Consider the following 26721-nt stretch of genomic DNA (forward strand, 5'->3'; position numbering starts at 1 on the left):
CTCTGAAAGAGTCAGTGCCTCCCCAGCCATGAACCCCACTGCACGTCACTGCATGACATGGGTTTTGCATGACATTCTTTGTTTTAAGGAAGACAGAGAGTTGAGTTCCGTTTCTATATTTGTTGCTTTGCTTTTTACACATACAGACGACAAGGCAATGAACAAACATTTGTAAAATAAGCACGCCCCCTGCAGGGAAAAAAAGTTGTGGAACTGCTGGAATTTCCTGGGTGACTGTGGGCTCCGGCGGGTCGTGCAGCAGTCGGAGATCCAGCTGTGATAGAAGAACTGGATTAAAGATTAAAACTATTTGGAATCAGTCTACCAAAACCAGAGAAGGACGTGCTGTGGATGTCCTGTGGGGTTTTACACAAGGTGAGACATGTGGTGTTTTCGCTGATGTGTTATGTAGTTCTTCAACGCAGGCTGATGTGATGTCAGGCCCATTATTTTCTGCGTCGAGAAAAGTGAGTTTTTTCGAAACAAAACCGAGACTGAAATTCGTTTTCGGTCGTCGTGTAAGCCGATGATGAAAGAGTATTCATGAGTATTCCGAAGGCAGTGTTTTCTCTTCCCTTTGTTGAAGAGTTATGCTAATTTCTCACATGAGTCTTTTTTATCTGTTCGATTTTTCAATAAAATATTGTGATGGGACTAAAGTTGAGCTGCTGAGTGGGTAGGAGCAGGTGTGGGGTTGTGAACAGCTGTCTGTGAGAACCGGAGGGAGACACTCTGGGTTTGTGGGATGATGTAAAAGGCAGGTGGTTTGCAGCAAGCGAGAAGCTAGTGTCGTGGCGCTGTAGGGAAAAAGCTGGGTGTCGTTCGTGGCTGTTTAGTGCCACCGGCGACGAAGATAGTTAGAATAGGGGGTTAGCTATTCCAGCGGTAGGAGGGGAGGCTGGATGCCTCCTGGAGGATAGATAGAATTGGGTTAGTAAAGTGCCAGGTCCGGGCTGCTTCTCGCCATTGCCTTCTCCGCCGCTTCTGCTGAACAGCTGCAGGTGAAGACAGTTTGACGTTCGATATTCAGATCCACCGACTCTCCGCTCAAGCTTTACGCCCGAGTTGAGCTGCTCCGTCGAAGGAAGCTACCAGTAGCTTATACCGACAGCGACGTCTAACGATTGACGCTAACCCGTCAGAACATGCCACCTTACGTTTCGACACGCCTATTTGAAAATGAAATAATGCTTCGACTGTAGAAAAACACCAGTATTTACTTATTCATCTGAGTATGGGTAGAGGAAGCTCATTTCGACAGGCTTATAACTTGTATCAAATAAAGCTTCCACTACAGGTAACATATTTATACAGGCTTATAACTTCTATTAACCCTTTCATGCATATTGGTCACTACAGTGGACAGCTATTCTACATCTGTTCTCTAATATATTCATGGGTTTTGTTGTTTTAGTTCCAGATCAGCCAACACAGTGGACACTTTTGCACCATCCCATACACTGACATTCATACCATTAGTGTAACTTTGCTATTCTTGATAAACCTAATCTGCAGTAATATGTTTGAGTGTAAATCAATTGCTAATAAAAAATTGTGCATATGATAAAATGTGAGAAAACATCAAATTAGCTGCATTAAAAATGTTTTAATTTTGATTTTTTTTCACTTTCCAATATCCAAAAATTAAACACATGGTGTCCAGCGGAGTGGACATTTTTGGAACTCCACAGAAAATTATGAAGGTCGATTTGTTTCTTTATTGCTTTAACAAAAAAACAAACAAACAAACAAATAAACAAAAAAAAAAAAATATATATATATATATGTCTCTCTCTCTCTCTCTCTCTCTCTATATATATATATATATATATATATATATATATATATATATATATATGTATATATATATATATTTTTTTTTTTCCATTTAAAAAAAAAAAAAAATCAATAAAAAAAAAAAATTCACTTCAGTCAAAGAAAAAAAGTGTCCAAATGCAATTTTTTGGATAGTTATTTTATTGTTTGTTTTTTTTTTGCATTCAAACACTTTTTTCATTGAAATTTATTTTTTAGTTGAAGCAATAAAGAAACAAATCTACCTTCATAAAAAACAGGTTTATTTTTTTAAAAAATTCAATTGCATTGTTTTTTTATGCCTAAAGAGGAATAAAAACACTCAGGAAAAAAAATCGGGAATAAGGTTCTCATAATTCATGAATGACAGGGTTAAATAAAGCTCCTACTATAGAAACACCATTATTTGCGTTATTATCATCTCACTTCAATATTCTATGTCTATCCTTCGTGCACATGTAATTACTTACAGGAATTGTTAACATGGATTTAGTAAGTTAAAATGGTAGGCTACCACTATTGGCATCTGTTGAACTAACTTAAACAATAATCTAAACGCCATTAACCTATATAATATACCCTATATAATACAATGAGAACTTCCTTACGCTATTATCATCTAACATCAATATTCTACGTCTATCTTTCGTGCACATAATTGCTTCCATGCTTACTGCTCAAAAGGCACAATAAAAGAAAAATACGTACAAAATATGACTCACTTCTGCCTGGGGTAGCACAAATCGATGGGCATTTAAACTGTGCAAACGCTTAGGGGCATGCGCATGCTCAGTAGCACTAGGTAGCTCAACTCGACACGTAGGGTGGCTCGACAGGACACCGGCAGTTTAACGTTCTATATTTGACGGGTATCCTCCTTATCTTTGGAGTACACAGGTCACATGACCTGGAAGCTATTGAGCAAAAATCTTTAAATTTGAATTCAAGGTGAAACCAAATATTTCATTTGTTTCAATATGTCATAAATAGGATTCTCCATTCTCTCAGACTGATGACATGAGGACAGTGAGTCATATTTGAATTAAATGTGGCATACAACAGTTCATTAAACAAAATAACATGCACAGTACTTCAGAAAAAGTGTTGCCTCATATCAGCTGAATTCACATTACTTAAACTAGTCCATTCTGGACTAGATCCCAGGGAGACTAAGTATAAACACAACAATACAAATGCAGACAAGGCCTCACTGGCTCTGTTTCAAACCTAAAACCACTGTGGTCACATGAGTGAAACTACTGTGCGGTGTTAAAACATACAGTTATGTTTAAGTATGTGTAGTATGTCTGTCAAAGTTGTGAAATGTTTTAAAATGTTTTACATGAGCTAGGCTAATTAGCAGAATATCTGTCAGACCATGTAATTCAATATACTTAATGTTAATATCAGCTAAGTTTTGCAGGATATTGTAATTACCACTGTGTATGACTTTTGCCACCAATTTTTCATCAAATCCATAAAACCCAAGTCATAGCCTAAGTATCATGAATCTGTGAGTCTATCTGTGATTACGCACCTGAATCTAAGTGAACAATTTCAAAGTGTACTTCATCATAAACATTGCATGTGTTTACAAACAGAGCCAGTAGGTCACTCGGGCATTTTTGGAAATTTGTCGCAATGTGCATTGTGGGAAGCAGAGTTCCACGCACCCATTTTCGCTTGGTCGACATGTTTGTTGTTGCTGCTACTGTGGTTGCATGGAACTCTGCTTCACACAATGCATGTCACGACAAATTTCTGAAAATGCCCTAGTGACCTACCGGCTCTGTTTGTAAACACATGCAATATTTATGGTGGAGTACACATTGAAATTATTCACCGTGAGGGAAGAGATTCAGGTGCGTAATCACAGAAAGACATACGGATTCGTGATACTTAGGCTATGACTCAGGTTTTACAGATTTGATGAAAAATTGGTGACTAAAGTCATCCACAGCTTTAAGTACTAGTAACCTTCATGATAGAATCCTCTAACCCTCTTGTTTTGTGTGAAATGTTAAACATAATTACAGCAGAGGTGCCTGTTAGATAATAAATAATAGCTCCACTGGTTGTTCCAATCATGCACCAAAACAGGTTAACTGGTCCCACTAAAAATTCTTATGTGAATGTGAGAGGTTTTTTTTTTTTGTCTTTACATCAGCCCTGCAGTGAATTGGTGATCTGCTCAAGGTGCAAACATGCATAAAGGATTACAGAAAATGAACGAAAGTTTTTTTTTCTTTTACAGAGGGACAGTGATTGTCAGTCCCAGAGCGAAGTGCCTCATGTAACAAAAACAGAACAGCATGGGTAAGTGAGCTTTAATTTGTCATAAAATAGATAAAAACAGGTCAGCATTTAGTTTAGTAAAACAGACATTTTAACATGATTACCAGTGATGTTCAGTACATACGCGTAGTGCATACAGTATATAGTATCTGTTGTACTTTGTCTATACTATTTTACTGTTTTTTACTGCAGTGCTTCAAATTAGAATGCTGCAGTGCACACTTAAAAAATGCTTCAAGTGTGTTAACAAATTATGTAATTCTGTGATCATTTCACTTAAATTCACAATATTTTTGCCTTTTCTTTGAACACAGCTGATGAACTTGAGCAGCCTCTCAAAACCTGGACCGAATCTCAAGTAAGCGCATGGCTCAGAACTATTGGAGTGAAGGAGCAGTACATAAATAAACTCAATGAGGAAGAAGTTGATGGACATATTCTTCTCTCACTAAATGAAGACTTTTTAAGGACAAAGATTTGCATGAAATCTGGGCCTGCTCATATGGTGATTCAAAAGAGAGATGAGCTTGTTAACTCTCAGTCAAAGTCCCAGGGAAAGAAAAAGCCAACTAGTGGCAACAAAAAAGAGTTGCAGCAGAAAAATACTGAACAGAAATCACCCCCTCCCAACAGTCAAGATCCTCCAACACAGAGTCATGAGACAGATCAAGAAGTGAGACCTACTGCTCATGAACCTTGTGGGTTGACTTCAAAAGATGAGTGCAAACCACGGCCATTTGATCAAGATGATATTGATTTCCTATACATAAAGCACAGAGTCCTACAACCTGAATCTGGAGCCTATAATCTGATATCTCCATTGCATGAATTCAAGTCCCTCGCTGTGGCTGTTACATTGGATGACACAAAACTCAAAGCAAAATTTGCCAAAGAGGTTCTAAAATTTGCTACTGGTTGTATGAATATCAGATCAAATGGCACAATTCATTTTGGTGTGATGGACAGCAAGGAAGATCCTGGATATGTGCACGGTGAGATAATAGGTGTCCCTGTGAAAGACAAAGATATCTATGTAGATGCTTTGAACAACCTTGAAAAGAGTTTCTCCGCTGACGGTGAACATGTACGCCAGTGTGTTAGACCACCAAGGTTTGTTGAAGTGATGGATCGAAATACTCCAGAGAAGAGGTTTGTGATAGAGGTCGATGTTGTGCCTCTAATAAGTATTGTTAAAGGCAAGGTGTATGCAGTCCGTCTACCCAACTTCAAAGAAACAACTAACAAGATAGAATTGGAAAAAGAAACTATTTTCCGAAGGGTTGGGTCAAAAACAGAGCCAGTACTTGACAAAGACCTGAATGACTTTTACCATCGAGTCAAAGATCGGGATGCTCAAAGAGAAGAAGCTGAGAAAAGTCAGATCCATCGTGCTCCAGAAATTTCCCCAGACCTTGGAAGGAAACTCACAATGCTAATGACTGGAGGGAAGAAATGTATTGAAAAGGACAAATGGTTCATTCTCGTCACAAACAAATTTAAACCCACTGACCTTTGCAACATTGAATGGCTGCTTAACATGAATGTATTCTGTGTTTTTGAGTTTGATCCAGACTCGAACGTTTCAGGTCTTTGCAGCAGATATCTTCAACATCATGCTGCAAATAAGCATTTTCTGCAGAGCTACAGGATATCTAGGAATACGAGCATCAAAGAATTTGTGAGCCAACTGAAACTGTTTGAGCAGACCAGCTGGATTTTTTGTAATGGCCGAAGTGACTATGATGGAAGTGAAGATACATGTGATGAAATGACTTGGGTCAGACACAAAATGACCTTCCTGAGGGAAGCTGTGTCTTCGATCTGTAAGCAGATCTTGCCAAAAGGAGCCTACCAGGTCATTTTTCTTCTTACATCACCAGTGGAGAAACCACTCTTGCACACCTTTTCTGAATTTTTCACTGACATGGAAGGTCATGAAGACATCATTTGCATCTGTGAATCAAAGACACACTTCCAGAAATGGCAAAGCTTTGCAGAGGGCTTATGTGGAAAAGAAATTGTAAACAATTCAAGTGTTGTTGGGATGAAAATGAGTCACATTAATGCAACTCTGCTGCAGGTACAACCAGTAAAATCATCTTCTAGAAAATACTTGCCAGTCTTTGTGAAAGGGACATGTCTTCTTGAAACAAAAGATGAGGAAGAGATGTATTCCTTGGAAATTCTTACTGTTGATCATTGTGATGAAACAAGTGAAGTCTTCATCAATGAGGAGAAGGCAAACATTGAAAGCCAGTTCGATCATGGGGGGAGATTGTCCTGGTTGAATTTGTGGCTTGCAGAACACAAATATATCGGAGATGTAATTGAAAGGGATGCTTATCATGACGTTTCCAAAGTTCTTACTGATACATTGACATACGACACAGATCAGATGCCAGTGAACTGTATAACTATCTACCATCATCCTGGAAGTGGTGGAAGCACCGTGGGAAGACAAGTGCTGTGGAACAAAAGAAAGAGTCTAAGGTGTGCGGTTCGGAAGCCATCTTACCCTGTTGATATTATTGCAGAACATGCAGTCAGACTTCGAGAATATGAAGAAAAAGATCCACACAAGTGTCTGCCTGTGCTGCTTCTCATCGAAGACACTGACAAAGAATATCTCGATGATCTGAGGCATGCATTGGAAGTTGCCCTTAACATCAAGAAAATCCAGTATGAAACACTGTGTTTCATTTTGTTGAGTTGCAGAAGATCCAATGATCCAGAAACAAGATGCAAAGAGTTTCCACTGCAGAATGTGGCCGTCACACACAAACTGTCTCCTCAAGAAAAAAGAAAGTTCACTGGAAAACTACAGGTGCTTAAGGAACAATATCAGCCTGAGTTCATTCTGAACCTTGTATTGATGAGCAGAGGTTTTGATGAGAAGTATGTTCGACAGTTTGTGAAACATCTGCTTGAAGGCATTGACCATCAGTCCACCGTCACTCGCCTCATTCACTACGTTGCATTGCTGAACACTTATGTTCAGAAATCTTTCATCTCTCAGTCCCACTGCGAAGCTCTGCTTGCTTTAACTGTTCACATGGAAAGGTTTCGCCAGCATGAGTTTGAGAGATCACTCAGTGACCAGGCTAAGCTTTTGTTCCTCCACCTTAGAGATGACAAGACACAGATCAGATCAATCAGAATCATCCATCCACTTGTTGCAAAGGAGATTCTCCAACAACTTCTGAGAGAACAAGAGACTCAGAGCAGTTTGGCAATGAATTTGCTCTGTGAAACTGTGCTTTTTGATCACACATTTGGAAGGGAGGAATATCTCTCATTCTTGAGAGCACTTTTTATCAGCCGATCCCGAATAAGCAAAGGGGATGAATGTGATACTTTGTTCTCTCCTCTGATTGAGCATGTGTGTAAAAATGAGAAAAACCCAAAGAAAGCACTTGACTTATTCAAAGAAGCCTTTGAACGTTTTGATAGAGATCCTTTCTGTGCACAACAACTTGCTCGTCTTCTCTATCATCATAAGAAGTTTGAAGAGGCCAAACCGTGGGCAGATACAGCAGCTAAACAGCAGCCCAACAACTCATACATATTAGACACAAAGGGACAGGTGTACCGAAAATGTTTCCAAGCAAAATGCAAATCTGTTATCGATGGTGATATCCCAAAGACAGCCGAAAATACAGCTGATGCAGTAGGTACTGCACTGAAAGCTCTGGAATGTTTTCATGAATGTGAGAAAGCAGCTGAAGCAGATATGGAAAATCCAAACAGCTCATGGTTTTTTTCTGACGTTGAGGTCGGATCCAGGTTGCTTACGCTGATTTCATCATTGGAAGTGTTTTCTAACAAAACTAATGGCCATGCGGAATTTATGAAGTACCTGGTAACAGATTACATTCCTGGCGGAGTTAAAGAACCATGGGAACCATTTCACGGTCCTTTGAAAGAACTATACAAGACAATGCAAGGTGCACTGGAATGGATTTCAGGAGATTTCAGTTACTACCAGACAGACATTGATGAGGATGAAGGGACCTCTGCAGGCACTGAAGAGAAGATAAACCATTCATGGAAATGGCTGGCCAAAAAATTTAGTGCATCTGGCAAGTACTTCACTGCATCAAGTCCACTTCTACAACAGGGGCAGTCAATCCCTGCCAGTTTAACACCCTTCCAAAAACGCATGATTATTTATCGTCTTGATGGGGGCAATGTAATATCCACCCTCGACAAGCTAACGGAACAGAAGGATGCAGAATGTCTTCTGGAGAACATCCTTTCTCTCTACCCTAGCAATCCAATAAAGGCCAAATTTCATCAAAGGGATATCGTTAATTACATAATCACCCACATCGCTTTGAACTGCCTTTCACCACAGTCAGAAAAGGTAGCCTCTCTGAAGGACCTACAGGCACTCTGTCAACAGTTCCCAACTGATAAAAAGAAATGTCATCCAAGTGTCCTGTCCCTGCTTACCTTGCTGTTTTGGCCAGAAGATCATGACACAGATAATGAGAAGGAAGCCAAATTTGAAATCATCCAGTCAGCTGTTGACCACCTGAAAAAATGGTACCAGACCAAGATGAAGGACATTCCTCAGGAAAAGAGAAGGATTTACACCCACTTCTTTCTTGGCAGTGGCAGTGGATTGGATAAATTTATCCTCAGGAGAAAATTTGAATGCTTCAGTGCAGAAGCATTCAAAATGCCTGAGATACTGAAGTGTGTTTCGGGATGGACCAAAGATGGACAAGTGTATCTTGAGGGGCCACGGAAAAAGAAGTTAAATATCCTTCCTCTTTATGTACCTTCAGTACCCCACAGTAATGAAAACATCACCTTCTACCTAGGCTTTACGGACAGAGGCCCTGTTGCCTACAACATTACTGTGAAAAAATAGTTCATCTTTGACCAATGATGTTGTCACAGAGAGCTGCGTGTCATGTAGAAATCTAATCCTTACAGTATTAAAACCATAACATAAGGTGTAGAGATCCATCCAGAAGACACAAACCTTCAGAGTAGCGGTTCAAAGTTTAAGAGCCAAAATCTAAACGTATACATGTATACTAAACATATACATTTTTTAATATTGCTGTGCGATAAATTATTGTATGCTGTGCATACTATAGGTGTTTTGTTTTATTGTATTATTTTTACATTACTTAGCTTTGACATATTTAGGCATCGGCCAGGTCAGACTGCTTAGGTCAGTCCACGCTAAGCCAGAGAACATGTTAACTTATGACAGACTTGTTCATTATGCAGCACAAAACAATGCAGGAAAAAGATTGTGTCCACACCCAAATAACTCCAATCAATCTTCTACTTATGATAAATGTACTATGGCACCAGAGAACCACTTTGACTGTGCAAGAGATGGAGTTCTCAGCCAAAAAGAGTGCGAAGACAGAGGCTGCTGCTGTGCCCCTCTGCCTGACACTGCAGGACCACCTTGGTGCTTCTATCTTCATTTGTACCCTGGTTACATCATGGGTCCCCTCAGTCCCACCAGGAGAGGACAGGCGTCCACTCTGACCCGTGCCAAACCCTCCTATCTGCCCAAAGACATCTCCACTCTCCACCTAGAAGTCATAGAAGATTCTGCAGGCTGTTTACACCTGACTGTGAGTAATACTTTACATACATGAATGAATGAATGTCATTGTATATATGCAATAAAACTGAGAGAGCTATCCTTAACTTGGATGAAGAGAAAAACAACATAGCCTACATCTAAAAAGACCAGTAAAAATAAATAGTAACCTGAATAAAAAACAGTAAGAAAAAAGTTTTATTCATTTGTCACAACAAAAGAATAAAAAGTTTAATTGAACTTTTTTATCTTTCAGGTAAAGGACCCGTCATATCCATGGTATGAAGTACAGCTTCCAGGTGAACCTCATTCAGGTGCTCACGGAAAAACTGATTCCCAGGACACTTTCTATCACACTGAATTCCACCCTGACCCATTTGGGTTTATTGTATGGCGAAAATCCAATGGAAGAGTAATGTGAGTATTTCTCCTATGTTTTTATGAATTATTTAATGTACATTTTTTTCAGTCCTAGTATTTCCATTTCAGCAGCCTGTTTGATCATGTTTGTTTGGCATGTGGTCATTGTTTTTTGTCACTCCTCCATACAGTTCAAGAAGTTTTTCATTTTCTGTTTTTATGTCTGTAATGTGTTATACCTGTCCATGTGAGCAATGAATTTCACTCTCATTTAGACTACTCAACTCCTTTTTATATTTTCAATACTCATTTATTTCACTTAACATTCTGTGTGATAAATGTTGTTTTATTTGATCAATATATTTTGTGTAAACAGGCTTAAAACGACCATGTGACTCACCCTATATGAAGATATATTCAGTCACGTTATGTGTGTTTTCTTCCTTTTGTCTGTCCAGTGTGAACACTACAGTTTCTCCTCTGCTGTTTGCTGACCAGTACCTGCAGCTGTCCACCGCACTGGCCTCCACTTTTGTGTCTGGGCTTGGAGAGCATTACACCTCCCTCCGTCTGGACCTTAACTGGACTTCTCTGACTCTCTGGAACAGAGACATGGCCCCTCATGTAAGTGTACGAATGTTAATACCGTTTTCTGTATTTACTGTGCCATCTAGAAATTCTATATTCATTCTATAGCCAAATAATTTCTGTCTATAGGCTGATGCTAATCTCTATGGCTCCCACCCGTTCTACATAGTTCAAGAGGAGGATGGCTTTGCACATGGAGTTTTCCTGCTTAACAGCAATGCAGTTGGTAAATTGTCCATTTAACACACCACACACACACACACATACACACACACACACACTATACTAGTGCTATTTCTGTTCTTTGTGAATTTCTACAGAGTGTGAGTCAATTCAGTTCAATTCAATTTGATTCATATAGCACCAGTTATAATACCTGATTATCTCAAGGTATGTCACAAATTCAGATCAAAGCCTTAAAAGAGTGATATTTAGCTTTGTTTAAATGCAATTATGCATTTTAAAACATTTCCCTGTGGTCTACATAAACTGTAAATGCTCTGCTTGGGTCTGAATTATTCATTAATTAAACTCTACAGGTCCATCGTCAACCCTATATCTGACTAATGACACCAGAAAGGTCGTTTTGAGCACTGGCCCTTTAAAAGCAAATGAGCCACTTCATGCCCCACCCCCTCCAGGTTGTTGACTGTGCTGCTCTGTCCTGTTCAGCCACTTGTGTTTGTTAATGCAACCAATAACTGAACATTTTAGGGAATTGGCTCGAAGTTTGGACATATTTTCAGTATGGACTACAACTGATGCTGCTGATAAATAATTATGGCGTACTGTTCGTTGTTGTCGTTCGTTGGAAGTCTTGACCTTAGATTTTATTTTTTAAAATTTTATTTAACCTTTATTTAACCAGGAAAAAGATCCCATTGAGATTAAGAACCTCTTTTCCAAGGGAGTCCTGGCAAAGTGGCAGCATGAAATACACATTGTTACATCATACAGTTACAACATACAATAATTTACAGGACAAGTCAAACTACGAAAAACAAGTGCAAGTCATTGAGTTATTCTCTATCACTTTGAGTTTGGATTTAAAAGCATTCAAGGAGATCAATTCAGTCAGCATATGTGCAAATGTCGTGACATAACTAGTTATAGATGTAACAATTTAAGCAGGAATTAAAACAGGTTGTAGAAATCCACTTTATTTTTGCCAAAATGAATGTAAAGATAGCTTTGCAGCATCTGGAGGGTTCAAATTCAAACTTTTGGAACTATTAGGGTCCAAATACACAAATAAATGTACCAAAGACTACTAAAAGTGCGTTTAGCAAAATATGACCCCTTTAAAGATCTATATGGAGAGGAAACTTGACAAATCCATCTGGAATAAGCCCAAGGTAACTTCACCTATTAAAGCATGATTAAAAACATGATATTATACAAGGGACAATAAATACATAAATGATAAATCAGTTAAGACCAGGTCAAAATAAGCCACAACCCAAGAAGTAAAATGAAGAGAAGTGCATCCAGGCTTAGTACATGATTTAGTAAATCCTTCTGTATAGTCTGCTTGTCTTTCTTTTGTTTAATAAAATTATGAGCAATTTGAAATACTTGTGAAGAATTAAGACCTTCCCTTTATTGTTACAACCCAAGTAAAATCTGTTGAACCTAATTAATCTGCTATGTGAAAAATCAAATGGTATCTTGAATCACCAGTCAGACCAGCTCACTGCAAAATGGGTGTGCTCAGGTGATAGGGTGTTGGCTGAACATCGGTTTTTGGGTTGTTTGCAGAATGTCAGTGACAGAATTGAAAAGGAACCGCTGGACGGACCAGTCGTGAGACAACTGGAAAGAGGGGGAAGGGCTGTTGTCAAGGGTGATTGGAGAGAACACATCACAGTACCACTGCAGACAGGTACGACGCTTCCTCTTAGACTCCAACAGGTCTTCTGCTTCACATTTCCATATTTTTTTCTGTTGCTGCAGACTTTGCTTTCTGTGAAACAAGCTCACATGCCGTCGTAGGTGCTCAGTGTGTTTGCCATTCCTGTTACCACAGAATAATAGTCAATGGCTGAGCAAGTCTGCAGCTTCCTGTCTGCATTTTTGCACATCACAGTTTCCTGAATTGTGCTCACTGGAGACTTTGCTTTGTTTTTACTGATGACGAGACTGAGTGACTCACATGTAGCCATTTTTTACACATACAGCTTTTGGTGCTAGTTGTTTAATAGTCTAAATATGATATAAAGAGGTTGTAGGTGGAGTCAAAAGAAGTGGATATTTTTTCATTTGATGTTTGTTGATCAGTCTCTTTGATGCAAACTCCATTTATTGAAAGCACAGTAGGTAGTGGAGGCAGGTGTATCAGCTGTGCCGCATTCCCTTAACATTCTCTATCTAAATAACTCTAAATGGTCTGAGATTGTTTAATCCATCAGTTTCTTTCACTTTCTCTGGCAGATCTACGGAAATTCCGCTCCTATAAAGGTGGGTCAGTTCGAGACCTGCTGCGTGCAATGAGAAACAAGGTAAGGGTGTCATGTTAGGCTATATTCCCCCCTTGTATGAATTGGAACAGGTTTGTTCCGTCTGACTGATAATTGTCTTTCGTTCAATAGAAACACCATTACAGAGAGTTGCCTGCTGAGGTCCAGGAGACTCTAGGCTCCATCCCTGATGACTTTGTGTCTTACTTCACATCCCGCTTCCCTCACCTCCTCATGCACACCTACCTGGCCATGCGGACCTGTGCGCCTGAGAGGCCTTTCCTGCCTTACTATTCCACTTCATCGCAGCTTACAAAAACACAGGCCCAGCTCACACACTGTGGGTCACAAAGACAGGATGAACCATGCACACAACACCCAACAAACACATCACCACAACCTGGACAGTCATCACAAGAGGTGCAGGTCTCCACAGCACCTGCTGAAGTGTTACTCCCTTCATCACCTGATTTTCCAGTTCAGACAATAAAGCCAGAAGACTTGCACAGTCAGACTAATGTCTCAGAATCATCTGCAGTTCCTGTCGGGCAAAAAGAATCCAGTCACTCACTGTCAGATGCTCCTGCACTGGACAATGATCCAGTCTGAACCAGACCACAGTTAGTGGACCCAGCACAGACGGGGGGGCATTGCCTTAAAGCATGGACACCAAAGGGACAGTTGCAGTGCTGGTGAGGACCAGGCCTGCAGTGCCTGAGATCCACCAAAGGCATGGCAGCTGCACCCTGAACCAAGTGCCTTCTGCTCTTCTGGTAAACGTTTCCCTGCAGAACCGTCCAGGTCTGTTTCTGCCTTGAAAAGTCACATAACCAACAAGATTTTGTTGGACATTATATTGTAGCTGGACTGTGAAAAGTGAATATTTTATTTTATTTTATAATGTCCAAACATAGTGTTTATCCCAAAAGTGCCTGGCCTTTATTGTAGGAAACATGTGGATGTTGTTATTTTGGGGGGGTTGGTTTTATTGTGCAATGTTGTATTTCTTGGTGAACTTGTTCACTGCACAGATACTGTATGTATATTTTTGTATAGACTGATTCAAAATTTGGATCATTGATGATAAATGTTTAAATGTAGCTACGGTGCCTTTTTTTTTTTTTTTTAAAGATATCACTATGCTGTGTGGGTACAGATCGTTTAAATTGACTATGCTAAATGTGATCGATTCCAGTTAATGCTGCTAGACTGCTTCTCTTTTGTCAATCAAGTGACTCGATAAGAGTGGACTGTTCCAAAGATTGTTCACGTTGGCATCTGAATACAGTAGGTAATTGATTCCTCATGATTATGTTGTCAAATAAGAGATGAGGTCATGATGCAAAATGCTTCTGTGTAACTTTTAAAGGGTGTCAAAGTTAATGAAGTTAATGACTTGCACATTAAATTCTAATATTTTTATACTTGATTATGTGTGCTCATTGGTCTGTATTCTGGATAATGGGTTAAATGTGAATATTCTGAGTCTAAAGGAAACTAATACTTCAATCAAAACACTTTTAAATAATTAACACTCACTCCAAGCAGTTCATATCCAGCCAGGGATGAAGACCTCTGGACTGTGTCTGCTATAAAAATATTTTCACCTTTGTCAGGTTGAAGCTGGAGTTCTACTGCCAGCAAGGGTTACTGGGGTCTAATACTCTAGATATATAACAGTATACAGACAAGCATGTATGGATCCACTGCCTGGTCAAAACAGTCTCCAACTATAGTTGTTTAGACCCTCCCTTTGGCTTTGCTTACATGACACTTTGCAGTGGCTTCATTAACGCAATATCACAATAATTAGTTTCTATCCAGTCTTAATTTTTGCCCAAGATCTTGTATTGATGGTTTGAGTTTCAGACCGCTGCTGTCAAGTCTTCTCCGGAATGTTCCAATGATTCTCAGGGGGTTTAGGTCTGGAATCTGTCTCATGGTCCTTGAACTACTCCTTTACAAGCCTGATAAACCCAGTGGATCCTTACATTGTGTAAAATTTATGCTGTGCCAAACTGGTGATTGTTTAAGAAATGTGAAGCTCCTCACTGCATCAGTTAGGGTTAAATAATGTGTAACCAGCTCAAACATATTAATCTGTTGGTGGTAGTGATACTTCGTTGTATACTTTTTATTATAATGTCATAATAGCATAAAATCATGATGCAATCTCACAAGAGAAATAGCAAAGTAAAATGAAATATACAGTCGTGGAAAAAAATTATTGGACCACTCCTTGTTTTCTTCAGTGTCTTGTTCGTTTTAATGCCTGGTACAACTAAAGGTACATTTGTTTGGACAAATACAATGATAACAACAAAAAATAGCTCATAAGAGTTTAATTTAAGAGCTGATATGTAGCCATTTTCCACAGTTTTCTTGATAATAACCAAAATCACTTTAGTTCAAGCTATGGCTAGCTATCACTTCATCAAAAGCTATGGCGTTGTACTGTCAAAAACAGTGCTTGTAGGCATTCCATGTTTTCTTTTCGGTCTGTTTTCGTCACATGATACACACAGTACTTGATTGCATAACCATTTTTTTTGATGACTTTTGATGGTCTATTAATTTTTTCTGTGACTGTAAATATGTCAAGACATTCAACAACAAAATAAGTTGTCAGACAGTGACGGTACTGTCTGGACATGCCTGGGATGTAATGATGGGGAAATTACACAAACCTGTTGGTGTAAAATGAGGATTATGTCAGAGGAAGTACAAGTTAGAAGGCCAAAGGGACAGTGAGTTGGTATAAAAGGGGATGCAGAACAGTACTGTTTACCTGCAGTTCATGATCTGGACTCTGCTTTTATTTTAGATTTAGACAAGGGAAGCACACAAAACAGGCTTTTACATTTTTGTTTAGGGTGGGGACTTGTACTGTACTTTTCGCATTTTGCTATGGTTTAATTACATGCTGTCAAATGCACTATACCCCCCCTCCCCACACACACACACACACACACACACACACACACACACACACACACACACTGACACTCACATTTAGTTGCATTTTTCCAGCATCTTCCAACAGTAAAATACAAATTATCATAATGCATAAAATTATAAAATGTAAATTTGTTGCACATTGTCATTATATTTGCACACAGATCACTTTCTAACAGGGTTGCAGACTAGTTCTCCTGGGGTGGGGGCATTTCAGTGTTAGATTCAAGGGGCAGCTGTTACCCTGTATATGAGTGGGGGTGTCCATTTGACGGATCTGCGATCAGTTCCATTTCCTGGTAAAGTGAAACTGTGGGCTCAGACGGTTCGTGCAGCAGTCGGAGATGCAGCTCTGATAGAAGAACTCGATTGAAGATTAAAACTATTTGGAATCAGTCTACCAAAACCAGAGGGAGGACGTGCTGTGGATGTCCTGTGGGTTTTACACAAGGTGAGACGTGCTGTTTTCGCTGATGTGTTATATGGTTCTTAAACGCAGACTGATCTGATGTCAGGCCCGTGATTTTCTGCGTCGAAAAAAAGTGAGTTTTTTCTAAACAAAACCGAGACTGAAATTCGTTTTCGGTCGTCGTCTAAGCCTATGATAAAGGAGTATTCGTGAGTATGTCGAAGGCAGTGTTTTCTCCTCCCTTTATTGAAGAGTTTTGTTAATTTCTCACGAGTCTTTATTTTTATGTTCGATTTTTCAATAAAATATTTTCAGTTTTAACCATGTTAATAGTTTTAATGTACATTATATATGTCATACGTTATCACTTCAAATTCCAATTTATAAATCAATGAAAATTACACTGACAAAATGTTCTAGTTGTGAACTCTTTATTTTTAATAAAATATATTCAGTTACATGGTTAACTACATCACACAGGAAGTGTTCACGCGCGCCTCTGAAATGCTCACGAATGATCATGACTGTCAGTATGTACCAGTGAAAAGTCATGTTAGACATATTAATATGAACTACAGTGTTCATTCACACTATATTAGATTCAGAAGGAGAAAAATCATTGAGGTGGAAGTGTCAATTTTGGATCTTGTCTCATACAATATATGATCATATTGTAGAATTTTCAGAATTTCTGTAATCCCTAACACATGTTCTAACTCCACCAGTGTTAGTGTAGATAAGGACTGGAGCCACACCTCTAAGCATTTCTGTGCCAGATGATATATATATATATATATATATATATATATATATATATATATATATATATATATATATTTTTTTTTTTTTTTTTTTTTTTTTTTTTTTTTTTTTACAGTGTGGTCACTTGTATTTCATATTTCTAAAGCACTTAAAAGTGTTTTTGCATGTGCATAGCCTTGGCAAACTGTAGTCTTATTTTATTAATTACTACATGCAGGGGTCAAACTGGTGAAAAACCATCACTTTCTAAATGTAATGTAACACTCATCAACACACTGTACCATAAGTGACCCTTATTTCTCTTCTGTCCATGCAGGATGAAAAAATCATGGATTATGGTGTTATGTTCATTATATTTTAACACAACATTAAATACAAATCATGTATTTTACATGATATACAGAGGACTATATTTTTAGACACTTTTATGAGTTCACACACTGTATTATAGGGTGACATTATACAGCTTCACAGCATAGTAAGTTTTTCTTAAGCTCCCTTGTTTATCCTCTTGATATCACATGTTTCTTTTTGTCCTGTGTTAAAATGCTTACCCAGCTAATTCTTATCTCACCCTTCCTCATAAACTATAAAACTCTACTGGGGGCGCTATAGAGCAGTTTCAGCACCAGTTACTATTTTTATCAGCACTGCTCGGGGTAAGAGGGGACACGAGAGAGAAATGAGACCTACTAAGACCTCAAGACACCTCTGCCAGACTTTACCATCAGTATGCAGTTTTGATTAAGCCAAATACCCATAGAAATAACATAATAATACACAGTGCCTGCCTGGGGATGTGCAGGGTTCAGATGCAGTACTCACTGCTTAAGTTTATGTTGAGTTCATGTTCATGTGCTGTGTTTCCTCTCCTCTGTTGATTAGCAAACATCTCATCTACACCATCTTCTCTCCTCTTCAAGATGAAACCAAGTATTTCCCATTTCATTTGTTTCAATACATCATAAATAGGGTTCTCCATTCTCTCAGACTGATGACATGAGGAGAGTGAGTCATATTTGAGTTAAATATGGCATACAAGAGCCCAACAAACAAAATAGCATGCACAACACTTCAGAAAACAAAGTGTTGCCTCATATCAGCTGAATTCACGTCACTTAAACTAGTCCATTCTGGACTACATCCCAGGGAGACTAAGTATAAACACAACAATACAAATGCAGACAAGGCCTCACTGGATCTATTCCAAACTTAAAACCACTGTGGTCACATGAGTTAAACTACTGTGCAGTGATTATCCCATCAATGGGAGCAGTAGTTTACAATGTTGTACTGACGTGTTTTTTCTGTCATGTCTTTTTTTTCTGTTTTGGACCTCAATATCCTTCTAACCAAAAAGCCTAGAACACACAAACCAAACACTGCCTTTTGCATTTTCAGCAACCACCATAGGGGAAGGTGAGACTATTGATTGTACAACGTGATATCATGACTCCTGTAAATATATACACCACTTTTAATTGGGATGTTATCTGTTTGCATTATAAGCTTTCCATGTGTATGTTCACGCCATGTCAAATACCACACACTGAGGCTTAGGGTTATGTGAACTGGAGATTTTGTTGTAAATTGCCAAGCAATCACATGTCGTTGAATAACATGCAAAAAGTAGAAAATGCGTATGTATAGCATGCCAAATGCCATAAGAACTGGCGTGACATAGAACATGATTTCATGAGCTCAGTCTGACTGTATAAAAATAGTGAACAAAACCATCAGAGATGTCAACCATTGAGTTGTGTTGGCCTTGAGATGCTCAACGTGGCCACTGACATGTTTTTTTGGAAACAAATGCCCATATGTGGATGAGGAGGGTTGAGTTGGAGAAGAACAAGTGGTGAAAACAAAACCTACTAAAAACGCTGACCATATCAATTAACAATATAATGGTAATGCCATCAAGTAATTTTGTTTATGTGATAAATGTTAAAACATACAGTTATGTTTAAGTATGTGTAGGATGTCCATCAAAGTTGTGAAATGTATTAAAATGTTTTACATGAGCTAATTAGCAGAATATCTGTCAGCAGGCACGTGCACACATAGGGCCCAAAGGGGGCTTGAGCCCCTGCCCTTTTTGCCTCGTAGAAAAAGTGCCCTTTTTACTTTTAAAAAGTAAATAAATTCCGGTTCTGTATAAGAATGTAAAAGAAAACAGCTGTATAAAAACACCACGGTTATCTACCGTACACATTTCCTTGTAATAGCGCGTCATGGTATTGGATGTGTGTTGAGTCTGATGCCGCTTCTCTGTCCGCTGTCTCTCACTGAGGGGCGGGGCTTCCCCATGCTGCATGCTCACACGCTTGTCCAGAGAGAGAGAGAGAGAGAGAGAGAGCAAGAGAAGTACAAGCCGTGGTCACATCTCCACTGTGTAGTTACTGCACAGATGAGACGGGAGAGTGGATTGACTTCAACCTTTGTGGCTTATCAACCCCCCCCCCCCCCAACATTACTTGAATGTATTGAATCACAGCGGAAACAGAATCATTCACTCGGCTTGATTTTACTGACAATTTACATTTGTTTCTAGAGTTTGTTGTGCCTTTGCTACTGTGAATGTTTCTACAGTAGGAACAGGAAACTCAAACAGCAGTCACAGTAGGACTATTTTATGTGCAGCCTGTACTATTTTTTTTAAATGAAAGCTGTGTTAATGTGCACCTTGGGAAAAATATCATATTAGCATTAGCTTACGAGTTTGGAAGTTATGTCTCGGTTTTGGGGAGTCGCAAAATTGTTCTAGTTTATTGTGTAGCTAATCTCAGGTCTCAGACTATGTAGATCAACAACAAATCATTGAGATCAACATGTTGACTGCAGTCCTGTAGCCATGCAGGCTTTCTGCACAGACTAAACAGGACTGTTTTTCTAGGATTTATTTCTATATTTTTGTCAGTGTTCAATGTTTCATAGTTGAATGTTCATGTGTTACAATCTTTATCTTCAACAATACATAGCCTGATAGTAAGCCAATGTTTTATTGCTTTTTAGAATTGCAGCTGATTTATGCTCCTTTGTATGTTCTTACATTGCTCATAAAAAGTTAAATTAAAAAAAAAAAAAGAAAAAAAGAATTGCAGCTGAATCGCGTGTCCTCCAAACCTCAGTATAATGATACATTTTGACAATAATTTGTTGACACAAGAGAAACAGCAATTGAATCACTCACAGCTACACAATATACACTACTATGTTGTTATTGTCATCTATGGCTACTTTATTCATTTTACATTAAGCCACATAGTGTGTTATTAAGGCCTGAAAAAAATTTGGCGCACACATACTGCCCTTTTTTGACTTTGAGCCCCTGTCCCTCTATAATCCTGTGCACGCCCCTGTCTGTCAGACCGGGTAATTCAATACACTTAATGCTAATATCAGCTAAGTTATGCAGGATATTGTAATTAAGTACCGGTAACCTTCATGATAGAATCCTCTAACCCTCTTGTTTGTGTGAAATGTTAAACATAATTACAGCAGAGGTGCCTGTTAGGGAGCCACATAAGTGTTATTCAGTAAATAATAGCTCCACTGGTTGTTCCAGACATGCACCATAACAGGTTAACTGGTCCCACTAAAAATTCTTCTGTGAATGTGAATGAGAGTGTTTTTTTGTCTTTACATCACACCTGCAGTGAATTGGCAATCTGTTCAAGGTGGACCCAAACATGCATAAAGGATTACAGAAAATGAATGAAACTTTTTTTTTTCTTTAACAGAGGGACAGTGATTGTCAGTCCCAGAGCGAAGTGCCTCATGTAACATAAACAGGACAGCATGGGTAAGTGGACTTTAATTTGTCATAAAATAGATAAAAACAAGTCAGCATTTGGTTTAGTAAAACAGACATTTTAACATGGTTACCAGTGATGTTCAGTACACACACATAGTGCATACAATATATAGTTTTTGTTGTACTTTATCTATACTATTTTACTGTTTTTTTACTGCTGTGCTTTAACTTAGAATGCTGCAGTGCACACTTAAAAAATGCTTAAAGTGTATTAACAAATAATGTAATGTAATTTTTGCTATTTCATTAAACACAGCTGATCAACTTGAGCAGCCTCTCAACACCTGGACCGAATCTCAAGTAAGCACATGGCTCAGAACTATTGGAGTGAAGGAGCAGTACATAAATAAACTGTATGAGGAAGAAGTTGATGGACATATTCTTCTCTCACTAAATGAAGACTTTTTAAGGACAAAGATTTGCATGAAATCTGGGCCTGCTCATATGGTGATTCAAAAGAGAGATGAGCTTGTTAACTCTCAGTCAAAGTCCCAGGGAAAGAAAAAGCCAACTAGTGGCAACAAAAAAGAGTTGCAGCAGAAAAATACTGAACAGAAATCACCCCCTCCCAACAGTCAAGATCCTCCAACACAGAGTCATGAGACAGATCAAGAAGTGAGACCTACTGCTCATGAACCTTGTGGGTTGACTTCAAAAGATGAGTGCAAACCACGGCCATTTGATCAAGATGATATTGATTTCCTATACATAAAGCACAGAGTCCTACAACCTGAATCTGGAGCCTATAATCTGATATCTCCATTGCATGAATTCAAGTCCCTCGCTGTGGCTGTTACATTGGATGACACAAAACTCAAAGCAAAATTTGCCAAAGAGGTTCTAAAATTTGCTACTGGTTGTATGAATATCAGATCAAATGGCACAATTCATTTTGGTGTGATGGACAGCAAGGAAGATCCTGGATATGTGCACGGTGAGATAATAGGTGTCCCTGTGAAAGACAAAGATATCTATGTAGATGCTTTGAACAACCTTGAAAAGAGTTTCTCCGCTGACGGTGAACATGTACGCCAGTGTGTTAGACCACCAAGGTTTGTTGAAGTGATGGATCGAAATACTCCAGAGAAGAGGTTTGTGATAGAGGTCGATGTTGTGCCTCTAATAAGTATTGTTAAAGGCAAGGTGTATGCAGTCCGTCTACCCAACTTCAAAGAAACAACTAACAAGATAGAATTGGAAAAAGAAACTACTTTCCGAAGGGTTGGGTCAAAAACAGAGCCAGTACTTGACAAAGACCTGAATGACTTTTACCATCGAGTCAAAGATCGGGATGCTCAAAGAGAAGAAGCTGAGAAAAGTCAGATCCATCGTGCTCCAGAAATTTCCCCAGACCTTGGAAGGAAACTCACAATGCTAATGACTGGAGGGAAGAAATGTATTGAAAAGGACAAATGGTTTATTCTCGTCGCAAACAAATTCAAACCCACTGACCTTTGCAACATTGAATGGCTGCTTAACATGAACATATTCTGTGTTTTTGATTTTGATCCAGACTCAAATGTTTCAGGTCTTTGCAGCAGATATCTTCAACATCATGCTGCAAATAAGCATTTTCTGCAGAGCTACAGGATATCCAGCAGCACAAGCATCGAAGAATTTGTGAGCCAACTGAAACTGTTTGAGCAGACCAGCTGGATTTTTTGTAATGGCCGAAGTGACTATGAAGGAAATGAAGATACATGTGATGAAATGACTTGGGTCAGACACAAAATGACCTTCCTGAGGGAAGCTGTGTCTTCGATCTGTAAGCAGATCTTGCCAAAAGGAGCCTTTCAGGTCATTTTTCTTCTTACATCACCAGTGGAGAAACCACTCTTGCACACCTTTTTTGAATTTTTCACTGACATGGAAGGTCATGAAGACATCATTTGCATCTGTGAATCAAAGACACACTTCCAGAAATGGCAAAGCTTTGCAGAGGGTTCATGTGGAAAAGAAATTGTAAACAATTCAAGTGTTGTTGGGATGAAAATGAGTCACATTAATGCAACTCTGCTGCAGGTACAACCAGTAAAATCATCTTCTAGAAAATACTTGCCAGTCTTTGTGAAAGGGACATGTCTTCTTGAAACAAAAGATGAGGAAGAGATGTATTCCTTGGAAATTCTTACTGTTGATCATTGTGATGAAACAAGTGAAGTCTTCATCAATGAGGAGAAGGCAAACATTGAAAGCCAGTTCTACCGTGGGGGGAGATTGACCTGGTTGAATTTGTGGCTTGCAGAGCACAAATATGTTGGAGATGTAATTGAAAGAGATGCTTATCATGAAGTTTCCAAATTTCTTGCTGGTACATTGACATGCAACACAGATCAGATGCCAGTGAACTGTATCAATATCTACCATCATCCTGGAAGTGGTGGAAGCACCGTGGCAAGACAAGTACTGTGGAACAATAGAAAGAGTCTAAGATGTGCGGTTATGAAGCCATCTTACCCTGTTGATATTATTGCAGAACATGCAGTCAGACTTCGAGAATATGAAGAAAAAGATCCACACAAGTGTCTGCCTGTGCTGCTTCTCATCGAAGACACTGACAAAGAATATCTCGATGATCTGAGGCATGAATTAGAAGTTGCCCTTAACATCAAGAAAATCCAGTATGAAACATTGTGTTTCATTTTGTTGAGTTGCAGAAGATCCAATGATCCAGAAACAAGATGCAAAGAGTCTCCACTGCAGCATGTGGCCGTCACACACAAACTGTCTCCTCAAGAAAAACGAAAGTTTGCTGGAAAACTACAGGTGCTTGAGGGACAATATCAGCCTCAGTTCATTCTGACCTTTGTATTGATGAGCAAAGGTTTTGATGAGAAATATGTTCGACAGTTTGTGGAACATCTGCTTGAAGGCATTGACCATCAGTCCACCGTCACTCGCCTCATTCACTACGTTGCATTGCTGAACACTTATGTTCAGAAATCTTTCATCTCTCAGTCCCACTGCGAAGCTCTGCTCGCTTTAACTGTTCACATGGAAAGGTTTCGCCAGCATGAGTTTGAGAGTTCACTCAGTGACCAGGCTAAGCTGGTGTTCCTCCACCTTAGAGATGACAAGACACAGATAAGATCAATCAGAATCATCCATCCACTTGTTGCAAAGGAGATTCTCCAACAACTTCTGAGAGAACAAGAGACACAGAGCAGTTTGGCAATGAATTTGCTCTGTGAAACTGTGCTTTTTGATCACAGATTCGGAAGGCAGGAATATCACTCATTCTTGAGAGCACTTTTTATCAGCCGATCCCGAATAAGCAAAGGGGATGAATGTGATACTTTGTTCTCTCCTCTGATTGAGCATGTGTGTAACAATGAGAAAAACCCCAAGAAAGCAATTGACTTACTCAAAGAAGCTTTTGAACATTTTCATAGAGATCCTTTCTTTGCACAACAACTTGCTCGTCTTCTCTATCATCATGAGAAGTTTGAAGAGGCCAAACAGTGGGCAGATACAGCAGCTAAACAGCAGCCCAACAACTCATACATATTAGACACAAAGGGACAAGTGTACCGAAAATGGTTCCAAGCACAATGCAAATCTATTAACAAGCGCGGTATCCCAAAGACAGCCAAAAATACAGCTGATGCTGTAGGTACTGCACTGAAAGCTCTGGAATGTTTTCATGAATGTGAGAAAGCAGCTGAAGCAGATATGGAAAATGCAAATAGCTCAGGGTTTTTTTCTGAAGTTGAGGTCGGATCCAGCTTGTTTAAGCTGATTTCATCATTGGAAGTGTTTTCAAACAAAACCAATGGCCATGCAGAATGTATGAAGTATCTGGTAACAGATTACATTCCTGACGAAGTTAAAGAACCCTGGGAACCATTTCACAGTCGTTTGAAAGAACTTCACAAGACAATGCAAGATGCACTGGAATGGATTTCAGAAGACCTTAGTTACTTCCAGACAGACATTGGTGAAGATGAAGAGACCTGTGCAGGCACTGAAGAGAAGATAAAACATCCATTGAAATGGTTGGCTAAAAAATCTAGCGAGTATGGCCAGTACTTCAGTGCACCAGGCCCACTTCTACAACAGGGGCAGTCAATCCCTGTCAGTTTAACACCCTTCCAAAAACGCATGATTATTTATCATCTTGGTGGGGGCAATGTAATATCCACCCTCTACAAGCTATCAGAACAGAAGGATGCAGAATGTCTTCTGGAGGACATCCTTTCTCTGTACCCTAGCAATCCAATAAAGGCCAACTTTCGTCAAAGGGATATTGTTAATTACATAATCACCCATATTGCTCTGAACTGCCTTTCACCACAGTCGAAAAAGGTAGCCTCTCTGAAGGACCTACAGGCACTCTGTCAACAGTTCCCAGCTGATAAAAGGAAATGTCTTCCAAGTGCCCTGTTCCTGCTTACCTTGCTGTTTTGGCCAGAAGATCATGACACAGATTATGAGAAGGAAGCCAAATTTGAAATCATCCAGTCAGCTGTTGACCACCTGAAAAAATGGTACCAGACCAAGATGAAGGACATTCCTCAGCGAAAGAGAAGGATTTACACCCACTTCTTTCTTGGCAGTGGCAGTGGATTGGATAAATTTGTCCTCAAGAGAAAATTTGAAGGGGTCAAAAAGTGGTTATCTGTCACTGAGAAACGGATGAAATGGTTCAGCGCAGAAGCATTCAAAATGCCTGAGATTGCCAAGATGCTGAAGTGTGTTTCGGGATGGACCAAAGATGGACAAGTGTATCTTGAGGGGCCACAGAAAAAGAAGTTCAGTATCCCTCCTCTTTTTGTACCTTCAGTACCCCACAGTAATGAAAACATCACCTTCTACCTGGGCTTTACCTTCAGAGGCCCTGTTGCCTACAACATCACTGTGAAAAAATAGTTTATCTTTGACCAATGACGTTGTCACAGAGAGCTGTGTGTCGTGTAGAAATCTAATCCTTACAGTATTAAAACCATAAAATAAAGTGGAGAGATCCATCCAGAAGACACAAACCTTCAGAGTAGTGGTTCAAAGTTAAAGAGCTGGAAAAATTTAAACACATACCATTTTTCCCCAAGATCGTTTGGTATTTACATTTTCACATGTTATGCTTATTTATACATTTGTATAGGTTTTTCAAAATACAACTAAAACTACATAACACTACAAACCAGTTTTTATGTATAGATAATGACAAACTAAATTCAGTATTTCTCCTATACATATTTTTAAGTGCTGTTTAAAACTTTTGTAGTATTCAGTTATGTTTGTATCTATGTCATTTTTTGTAACATTTACCAGTTTTGTATTTTTATGATTTGTAAGGATTCCAGGCTTATCCTGAATTGTATGTATTTTGTCAGATATGACAAAATGTCAAATGCAATGCAGCAAATAATGATCGAAAATATGTAATAATTTACGTGTGTTTTCACTGTTTTAAGGAAATGTATTCAAATGTCATACATCAAGATGCATTAAAGATTTTTATTATCACAGTTTTGAGCAGTCATTTGTCAATAAATAAATCACACTTAAGAATTCTATTTTAGAACAATGAGCTGACTATAAAGTTCATTTAAGTCTGTGGTTGATCTATTAACAGCTGTGTATGTAAAATAGCTCGTACATGTATTTACAAACATACAATTTTCATTTGTAATTTGTCACAGGATATATAAGGGCATGCCAAGGTTACTCCTAAGGTTTGTTAAATGTCTAC

The 26721-nt window shown here is 38.9% G+C and overlaps 2 protein-coding genes across 4 annotated transcripts; both read left to right on the forward strand.

The window, feature by feature from the left end:
* The first annotated feature begins 227 nt into the window (after nt 1-227).
* On the forward strand, nt 228-26497 carry samd9l (sterile alpha motif domain containing 9 like). 3 transcript variants are annotated; one of them, XM_030140557.1, is made up of 3 exons: nt 228-375; nt 4070-4131; nt 4425-9024. In XM_030140557.1, the coding sequence occupies exons 2-3, from the start codon at nt 4128-4130 to the stop codon at nt 8984-8986; spliced, it is 4566 nt and encodes a 1521-aa protein (XP_029996417.1). In that variant the 5' UTR covers nt 228-375; nt 4070-4127; the 3' UTR covers nt 8987-9024. The 3 variants fall into 3 exon arrangements, with proteins under 3 accessions (XP_029996417.1, XP_029996416.1, XP_029996414.1); XM_030140556.1 differs by lacking the exons at nt 4070-4131; nt 4425-9024 and adding exons at nt 20956-21017; nt 21286-26497 and having other exon boundaries at nt 238-375; XM_030140554.1 differs by lacking the exons at nt 228-375; nt 4070-4131; nt 4425-9024 and adding exons at nt 16352-16492; nt 20956-21017; nt 21286-26497.
* On the forward strand, nt 9292-14515 carry LOC115423641 (uncharacterized). Its single transcript, XM_030140560.1, has 7 exons — nt 9292-9713; nt 9939-10099; nt 10501-10666; nt 10800-10856; nt 12389-12512; nt 13061-13128; nt 13219-14515. The coding sequence occupies exons 1-7, from the start codon at nt 9321-9323 to the stop codon at nt 13693-13695; spliced, it is 1446 nt and encodes a 481-aa protein (XP_029996420.1). The 5' UTR covers nt 9292-9320; the 3' UTR covers nt 13696-14515.
* Nucleotides 26498-26721: the final 224 nt, after the last annotated feature.

This window comes from Sphaeramia orbicularis, chromosome 8 (genome assembly GCF_902148855.1).
Source record: "Sphaeramia orbicularis chromosome 8, fSphaOr1.1, whole genome shotgun sequence".
Lineage (NCBI taxonomy): Eukaryota > Metazoa > Chordata > Actinopteri > Kurtiformes > Apogonidae > Sphaeramia > Sphaeramia orbicularis.

Excerpts from the sequence above, each read along its gene's own strand:
- LOC115423641 (XM_030140560.1), top strand. The coding sequence starts at position 9,321 with ATGTTAACTTATGACAGACTTGTTCATTATGCAGCACAAAACAATGCA. Across the intron at positions 9,714-9,938 it reads CAGGCTGTTTACACCTGACT|GTAAAGGACCCGTCATATCC; the intron begins GTGAGTAATACT and ends TTTATCTTTCAG. Across the intron at positions 10,857-12,388 it reads GCTTAACAGCAATGCAGTTG|AATGTCAGTGACAGAATTGA; the intron begins GTAAATTGTCCA and ends GGTTGTTTGCAG.